This window comes from Saccopteryx bilineata, chromosome 2, assembly GCF_036850765.1.
Source record: "Saccopteryx bilineata isolate mSacBil1 chromosome 2, mSacBil1_pri_phased_curated, whole genome shotgun sequence".
NCBI classification, from domain to species: Eukaryota; Metazoa; Chordata; class Mammalia; order Chiroptera; family Emballonuridae; genus Saccopteryx; species Saccopteryx bilineata.
In genome coordinates this window covers 49,169,321-49,178,926 of record NC_089491.1, presented here as the reverse complement: position 1 = coordinate 49,178,926, position 9,606 = coordinate 49,169,321, and the positions used below count along the sequence as shown (strand labels likewise).

General features: G+C 41.9%; 1 protein-coding gene across 1 annotated transcript; it reads left to right on the top strand.

Moving 5' to 3' along the window:
- Positions 1-6,071: 6,071 nt before the first annotated feature.
- On the top strand, positions 6,072-6,527 carry LOC136322841 (thymosin beta-4-like). Its single transcript, XM_066254723.1, has one exon. It carries the CDS (start codon positions 6,142-6,144, stop codon positions 6,274-6,276), a length of 135 nt encoding a protein of 44 aa, XP_066110820.1. The 5' UTR covers positions 6,072-6,141; the 3' UTR covers positions 6,277-6,527.
- Positions 6,528-9,606: the final 3,079 nt, after the last annotated feature.

The window sequence follows — 9,606 nt, the reverse complement described above, 5'->3', positions numbered from 1 at the left end:
GTTAGCTAAGTAGGTAGATAGATAATTAGATGACTACAGAGAGAAACTAGGAAGCCCTCAGTATCTTGTATATATAGTAAGTAACTGGTAAGTATAACAAAGTGCCTGGCACCTAGTAAGAACTTAAAACATGTTATTTCCCCTGAAATCCCATATAGCCTGATCAATATAAAAGCCAATCGGGGTGATGGGTATACAGCATAATTGACTGTCTAAGTAATGTGGAGATGTTTTCTCTAGATCTATGTACTCTAGTTGACCAATGTCACCCTGTTAAATAGAATTGTCTTAATTAATTAATTAATTTTAAAAGCCAATCAAGAAAAATGAATGTGGCCTTTGGGGACATGGTGACCTCACAATCCACATTTATTCCCAGGCTGGTATCCTGTAGGCTTTCTGTTCCCTCTTTGCATCATCAACTCTTATTCTTTGTTCGTCTCACTCCATCTAATCCACCTCCACTGATGAGTGAGCAAATTTTAACCAAATCTCCCAGTCACTGTCCAGGAGATGAGACTCAGTCTGATCCATGGCTGCTCTGCCAACATTCCAGGGCCTTCGTGCAGGGGTGTTGTTGAAGCTACTCATGAAAAGAATGTAAAGAAATTATCTTAAGGATTCATTCCTATTCCCCATTTCTGTAGCTCACCAAAGTGGAAAAAAAAAAAATCGCCCTTGAGAATACTTAAGTCAAGAACATTTCTTGCACACTTACTAGGTTCCCAGTGTCGTTATATAAAAATAGAAAGACTGCACACAAATTGTTAAGTATGAGGCAAGGAAACAGGTTTCACCAGCCACCCAATTATTGTTGCAATTGTAGGGAGGTGGGGTAGGGCGTCTGTTCTTTCAAAAAGTAACTATCAAGCATGGAAACATCAGTGACACTCATGTAACCTTATTGCCGGGAGCACTGAAGGTGCATTCATCTTCAAATGGCATTGGAATTATTGTGCAGAGGAAGTTGCCTCAGCATGACTCAGTTTCTCTGTGTATAAAAGGAGAATGAAAGTATTTGCCACATTCCTGTGGTAGATGACTCTTTTGAAAAAGACAATCTATTTAAAGTGCTTGGTGCACTTTCGAGACAAGGTAATATTGAAATTTCTGTCAGAGTTATCATTAAATCTTTCCTTTAGGGGACTCAATATTTTTCAATATTGTCACATTGATTCTAGCAGCATCATAAACAAGAAGATGAAGAATAGTATCAGAGCAAAATCCTTCAAACACAAGCAAGAGAACTGGATTTTCTTTCTAGTTTTGCCCCAAACAATCTCCTCATCTCAAGGGCCTCTGTTCTTGCTCCTGTAAATAATGTTCAAGGCTTCCTCTATGATACTAAGCACAACAATAGAGCAAAGAGAGTACCGGTTCTTGGTGCTATAATTTTGCACATCCACCTGCTTCATAGACCTTTCTTCTGGGTTTTATAAATGTGCTCTCCTTGGTCCAATGTGGCCTCTTCATTAATTTCAGTTTGTTCCCCTCTTTTCCTCCTTCTAGCTGGCAGTAAAGGTACTGTCCAAAGGTCTTCCCTTGGCCTTCTTCTCTGCTCTGTCTACACTCTTTACCTCCACTGCTTCACCCACTTAGTTCTAGCTTTGATTTATCATCTCTACAGGAAATACTGTCTTGTTTCTCTCTCTAATCAAAAGCCAAGCCCATCAGTCCAACTGTCTGCCATATACATTTTCAACTGAATATGCCACCAACGGCTCACAGGTGTGAAGAAAATGGATTCCTATCCTCTGACCCCACTGAATCAGAGTTCAATCAGAGAAGCAGAACCACCATAAGTATATATAGAATAAAGGATACAGGATGGAGATGAGACCTTCTGCAATCATGGGAGCTGGTAGAGAAGTGTCTGCAATGCTTTTGTTTCTGTGCCTGATATTAAACCTGAAGTCCTAGGGTATAGTCGGATTGGTGGTTGGGAAAGAAAGCTGGGTGTAGTCAAGGACAAGAATGCATGAGTATGAGCCCTGGCCGGTTGGCTCAGCGGTAGAGCGTCGGCCTGGCGTGCGGGGGACCCGGGTTCGATTCCCAGCCAGAGCACATAGGAGAAGTGCCCATTTGCTTCTCCACCCCCCTTCCTTCCTCTCTGTCTCTCTCTTCCCCTCCCGCAGCCAAGGCTCCATTGGAGCAAAGATGGCCCGGGCGCTGGGGATGGCTCTGTGGCCTCTGCCCCAGGCGCTAGAGTGGCTCTGGTCGCAACATGGCGACGCCCAGGATGGGCAGAGCATCGCCCAGTGGTGGGCAGAGCGTAGCCCCTGGTGGGCGTGCCGGGTGGATCCCGGTCGGGTGCATGTGGGAGTCTGTCTGACTGTCTCTCCCCGTTTCCAGCTTCAGGAAAAAAAAACAAAAAAGAATGCATGAGTATGAACTACAACCCCATCAGTCTCTCACTGCCTCCAGCTGCTGCCATGGCTCATTTGCAGCAGAAGTTGGTGCCCTTCTCCACAGCTGCACTTGCACTTGGGTTTGAAGAAGTTGCAGGAGGAGATCTGTCAAGAGCAGGAAAAGTTGTGTATCGAAGTATGGCCCCACACTAAAAAGGTGAGCTGGCAGATGGGTGGTGACCCCACAATCTGTCGTAGTTCCTGACACTCTGCACCAAACTTCAGAAGAGTGAATAAGCTTCTGTTCCACTTCCACTTCCAATGCTCATGGTGCATATATCTTATGGCCAGCCCTCACCCATAATCATACATGGAAGGGAATTCTGGGAGAGATAAGAAGACAAAACCACCTCACCCACAGACTGCTCCTTTTGTACTTCCTAATTCTGTCTATGGCATGGTTATCTTCCCATTTTCCAGATTAAAAACCATAAAGTTCCTCTTCTTTCACATCCACTGGCTAAAATCAGTTCGCTCTACTTCCACAAAATCTTTTCTATTCATCCCAGCCTCTTTTTTAATCTCTATACTCCATGCTTGGTAATCAGTTGAGGTTCTCATTATCTGTACCTGGACTTCTGCAATAATCTTCAAAGAGAACTCAGTCACTATCATCTTTTTCCCCTTTCAATCTATGTGCAAATATAATCATCTTTCTCCCCTGCTGTTCAAAGATAAAATCAAACTCCCAGGCCTGGCATAAAAACCCTTCACAACCTGGTTCTAATTACTGGATTTTAGGAGACTCATGGTCTATTCACTATCCCACCATCCCCTGTCCAGGACTCTGCTGCACCATCCTCCTAGCTGGACCTGCTCTCTGCCTCTATTGTCCTCTCAAAGTGTTTTAGTCTCTGCTCAGATTCCATCGCTTTCCTGACCCCCTTGCCCAACATTTGTAATCATTCTTACCTCTGAAAATGTTAAAACAAAGTATAGAGACCCTTTTTAATATAGTATATCTTGAATGTGCATGTCATATGCCCAAGATTAGACCATAACTTTCTGAAAATGGGCACTGCATTATCTCTATCCTTGTGTCTCTCGTAGTGCCTTGCATGTAGTGGGCGAGCAGTCCAGACTGTATCCCTGAATGGATGATTCATAGACTAGACTTTTATAGGGAAGAAAAGTCACAGGACAAAGGCAGCTCAATGGATCAAATGGTTTCAGTTATTTTTAATTTGAAAGTAAACTTCCCAGCTAAAGATTAAAAAGAATTACATTAGTTAAGATGCTTTCAGTTGCCAACAATCAAAACCCAAACACAGCATAAGCTTAAATTGTGTTTGTAAGAAAGAAAACTATTGATTCATGTGACTGAATGTCCAGGCATAACTGAATGTAGAACTCAAATGAGTTTATGTCAGGACTTGGTGCTTTATTCCATCATTTATTTGGATTGGCCTCACTCTTCTGAAATTTCTCCCCTGCTGTTGGCAAAATTCCCATGGTGTCTCTCACCTTGCATGATGTTCTGTTATCAACAGTTTCAACCCAAGTGCTGGGGTTTCCTCTGATGCGAGCTACTTACATCACACAGCAGTCCCTGAACAAATAACTTTGGTCAAGGAGGCAAAATGTATTGACTGGTGTAGATGTGGGTCACAGGCCATCCCCATTCAAACCAGACTGAGAATGGGAGAGGCGAATCCCCAAAGAAGGCTCAAGTACCATCAGAAGAGGGAAGGGATACTGGGCAGGAAAAACATTCTATGTCTTCACCAGGAGCTTAGGGAAATGGCCACCCCAGAGACCTGTTTCCTCTTACTTTGATATCCTCTTCATCCACTCTCTAACCAGTTGTGTCTTTCACATTTCTCCCTCAACATTTTAACCAAGAGGTCATTAATTCCAAAATATTTAGTATTTAGCATATGTTCTATGTATTTATGGAAATAATTCAAGGTGTGTTTCTTGAGCACTGGCACCTAAGAATGATACTTATGTGAATACAGTAATATTAATTCTTACCACTGTGTGTGTCTTGCATCTTCAAGACACATCACAAACATCATTAACTAATTAGTCTTTAGATGCCTCTCTGGATATTACCTAGTGGGTATTACCTGGAATTGCAGATAAGGAAACAGTGCACATAGAGGTTCAACATCTTCTATGAAAACCACCAATGCACTGGAAATAATGACCTCATCATGAGTCCTCCCTCAAGTGAAAGTCTTCTCCAAGTTCACATCACACCAGGAAATAGCTGTCTGCTACACAGTGGGATGAATTTATCTCTGAAGAGTGTTTGAATCAATTTCATTGTGGATTACCTGAACAGAATCCCACCCACATATTTACAGGTGATAGTGGTCAATGTCTAATAGGAAAGATGGCTGCCAAATGAAAAGAAATAAGACCTAGTAATCAAAGACCAGTGGACAGAAAGAGGGATAAAAGAGGGATGGAGTTCCTTTAACTCTCTTGAAAGTGAAAAGGTAAATTACTGGAAAAACCTCAATACAGCCACATCTGCAGTTCTGAGCATTATTCAGGCAGAAACAATGCACTTTACCACCAAGCAAGCGACAGTCCACTTGCCTGACAATCAGTAGAAATACCCATATTTGCAGATAGCCTAGTGTCTTAGCTGGACACCCAGATGCTGTGTTGGCTATTGGTGTTCTCTCTCTCTCTCTCTCTTCTATCTCTTTAACTCTCTCTCTCTCTCTCTCTCTCTCTCTCTCTCTCTCTCTCTCTCAAATGTAAACCACAAACTCAACTTGCCCCACTGAGTCTTATGTAGTGCCATAATAAAGTGCTTTGTGGGAACCAAATCTTTTATGCATTGTACAGAGTTTATTTGTGACAGTAATAATTCTTCCTCTAACCAGTGCCACATCCTGTACCTAGAGATCAGGTGGTCACTTCTGGATCTCTGTACTTTTCCCTGTAATTCAAGCAAGCACACATCTTCCTATTGGAGTGTTCATAAGCTTTGAAAATGAAGTCCTGTAGGGAACCTCTTCTAACTGCCAAAGCAAGTCACTTTTCTTTCCAAGCAAAGAGGTTTCCGTTGGTGACATTAGCAAGCAGGCACTTGTCTGTATTGTAACAACTTAATTATAAGTATGGGTATAATGACACAATCTGTCATTATACCTTTTTTCCACCCTGAGAACTTGTTCTGCAATCACCATAACACTATAGCAACATGAACAACAGACTGTCTGGCCTCCCATGATTGTTTCCTTTGCCATGCCTGGTAGGGATGAGCAGTCAGCTTTGGATGAAAGAATTGACTCCTATCTACCAGCAAAAACAAGTCTGAATCCTTCACAGGGGTTTCAGGGAATCCTGTTCATTTGGTTTTCTCTAAAGGACAGTCAAGTCCCTCACTTTCCTCCCAGCCTCGCAAACCCTCCCTCTGGTTTCATCTGTTTGAAAACTGCGCAAGAAGAAACCACCTTTCTGCTATTTTATACCCAAACCAAGTGAAGTGGAAATTGCATGAGGAAACCTATCCATCTGTTACCCTTCAACTCAGCAGTGGATGGAATTTATTATACTGTGCATCGTGCTCCCTGCCTCTGCCAGGCAGCCTGAGGGGTGAAGAATGGATGGGGAGGAAGGCTCAGGTCTCAGACAGGGGGCGATTGCCTGTGTGGCTCTATCAGCAGAACTAGCTAACCTAGTTATTAAAGAGCAAGAGGGGACTCGGCGGCAGCCACTGAGCAGATCGGACATCTCTCTGGATCGCGCACCTCGCTCGGCTTCCTCTGCAAGCATGTCTGACAAACCCGATATGACTGAGATTGAGAAATTCGATAAGTCGAAATTGAAGAAGACCGAAACGCAAGAGAAAAACCCGCTGCCTTCGAAAGAAACGATTGAACAGGAGAAGCAAGCCGGCGAATCGTAATGAGGCACGCCCCGCCAATATGCACTGTACATTCCACAAGCATTGCCTTCTTATTTTACTTCTTTTAGCTGTTTAACTTTGTAAGATGCAAAGAGGTTGGATCAGTTTAAATGACTGTGCTGCCCCTTTTCACATCAGAACTACTGACAATGAAGGCCGCACCTGCCTCTCCCATCCCATGGCCTGTCTGGCTGGCAGGGAAGGAAAAGAACTTGCATGTTGGTGAAGGAAGAAACTGGGTGGGACAGGGAAATCTAGAGTAAAAACCAACCTGATCCAAGGGGTCCTGCAGGCTGTTAAATGCGGTTTAATCAGAGTGTCATTTTTTTTTGTTAAAGTGATTTTAATTATTGGAATGCACAATTTTTTTAATATGCAAATAAAAAGTTTTAAAACCTGGAAAAAAAAAAAAAAGAGCAAGAGGGGCAGTCCTAGATCAGCAGCAGAGGGGAGGAAAGATGTCACAGTTGAACTGAAAGTAACCTTGCTTCCCACAAGCCACTGACCATTTCATGCTACACCTCAGTTAGGAGGCAAGACAAGGGTTCAACTCTGAGGGGCCAACAACCCACGTCCTGGGGCAAAAAGAAGATATTTTAGAAGGAAACCCTATTTTTAAAGAGACTGAAAATTCACCAATGACCTGTTTCTATGTGCCAATAATTCTTGGGAAAATGGCTTCAGGACAAAAAGAAGTGATACCTGGTCACCAGAACCTTCTTTGGACCCAGGAGAGTTTGTGGCATCATCCTACACTTCACCTTCTGAGAGTGGTTGTGAAATAGGTGTCCTTGTCATGTTGGAAATTGACATGTACCATTGGTTCCCTGCCAGCATCGATGATTCTTTTATCATAAGGGAAAAGCTGATTAAATCCCAGACTTGTCAAGGATGAACAAGAACTCAACCATGTTAAAAAAATTCAACTGAGTACATTTAAATATTAAATTGACTTTATTCAATGAGTTATGAATTGGATAGTATATAATCTAGCAAGTAGAGAGGAGCTCCAAGGAGCTATATAAAATGTAAGCCTTTTATAGGCAGAAGAGGGTGAGAAAAATGTATAGCAAAGAGTGAATGTGGGTCAAATAAGTTTGCAAATATGATGTATATGTTTGCTCCCTTATAGTTACATTGGGTGTGGGGGACAGGCTGTAAGCAGGCAGGATCATTATAGCCTAAGTCTTAGTTTTAAGACAAAGCCTTTCCCACCCCTTTAATACTAAGATCTTTTCAAAACTAAGCTTTTCTCCACACCCTTGACTGATTCTCATAAGAAATCCCACTTATGCCTCAGATAAGTGACTTTGTATCAGAGACTTCCTTATATGTATATTGAATTAAAGGTTTTTATTTCTACACTATAAAATGGGGCAGAGGAGCCCATGCTAGAGGAGAGAAGAGAAAGGCCATGTGGAGGAGAGGAGAAGCAGCCAAGATGGTAGAGTGCTGAAGGAGAGGCCAGTTTCTGCAGAGTTTGTGCAGAGATGGAAATGAGAAACAGAGGTGAATAAGGCTGGTGAAATAGAAACCTTTGATTCTAGAAAACTTGGATAAGTCAGTGGCTTTGGAAGCCCTAAATGGAAAGGGAAGTGTTTTCTCACTGTGTATTTCTTGCCTGCTGAGTGCAAGATAGGATTTAAAAGATAATGGCCCACCAGTTCTTGGCTCCATCATTTCATTACTGTCTGTCCAAATCAAATGCAAATCTGCACGGGCCAGGCAGCTGTGATGGTGGCCGTGGCTACTGGCTTTACAGTGAATTATTTCAGTCAAGGTCACTTTCTTTGGGGAAGAGCAGGGGTCTGTCAGGTAGATTACCTTACTAGTCCTAACCAGGGAATTCCAGACTGACCATTAAAAGTTACATTTCTGGGAGAGGCTGAAACTAAAATTAGGATAAGTAATAAGTCTTGGTTTAGTGATATGGGCTTAGCACAAGTGACTCCATTTTGGCCCTGTTCTCTTTCTTTCTTTTTTTCAGCAGTACACCACACCCTCTTTTATTCAGATGCTCAGTTTACCTGAGAGATGTAATTATAATTTAAGATATAAACACCTCTCCCAGCTACTGCTCTAAAATTTATTTCAAACTTTTGCTGATTCTTTATGTGGTATTTTCACATCATATTTTCTTCCTTCTGTAATATTCACTAGTCACAACTTCAGGTTTATAAATTTTAAATTTATCATTCTCTTTATTTTCTGACAATCCAATTTTAGGGAGATCATCTGCTTGGTGGTTACTGACTGCAGACATAGATATACATTGAAAGCTATTAGGAGAATACAGTTTATCAGGTAGATTATTATAAGCAGGATAATTCCCATGTCTGCAGTGTACTTCAGAACCATTGTCCCCAAAATGCAAACCCATCAAAATCAAATAAGTCAAAGAAAGACCCCATTGGAGGTATCTTTTTAAGCAAAGTAGCTTGCTCAGTGATCCTGTGTAACTGAGTTTTTGTTTGTTTGTTTTAATTTTTATTAATCTTTAATTTATTGTGTTAACACGAATTCAAGTGTCCCACTGAATATAACTACCTCACCCTCCACCCTTGTGTCCCTTTTTATACCCCCTTTGTCCCCCTCTCCCTAACCCCTCCCCCTTTCCCTCTAGGATTTGCTGTCCTGTTATCTATATCTCTGTGTTATGTATATATAGTTTCACTAATCCCTTTACCTTCTCTGATCCCATCCCCTCATCCCCCTTCCCTCTGACTGCTGTCCCTCTGGTCCCTGTGAGCCCAACTCTGCCTCTATTCCGTTCCTCAGTTTACTTAGTATTCCACATATATGAGAGGTCATATGATAGTTTTATTTCTCTGCTTGGTTTATTTCACTTAGCTTAATAATCTCCAGGTCCATTTAGGCTGTCACAAAAGGTAAGATTTCCTTCTTTTTCACATCTGCGTAGTATTCCATTGTGTACCACTGCTTTTTAATTCACTTGTCCACTGATGGACACTTGGGCTGTTTCCAGATCTTGGCTATTGTAAACAATGCTACCATAAACATGGGGGTGCATTTCTTCTTTTAAATCAGTGATATATAGTGGTATCACTAGGTCAAAAGGCAGTTTCATTTTTAATTTTTTGAGGAAACTCCATACAGTTCTCCACAGTGGCTGCACAAGTCTGTATTCCCACCAGCAGTGCAGGAGGGTTCCCTTTTCTCTACACCCTCGCCAGTATTACTGTGTGTTATTTTGTTAATGAGTGCCATTCTGACAGGTGTGAGGTGGTATCTCATTGTGGTTTAATTTGCATTTCTCTGATGATTGGTGACATTGAACATTTTTTCATATGCCTATTGGCCATTTGTATA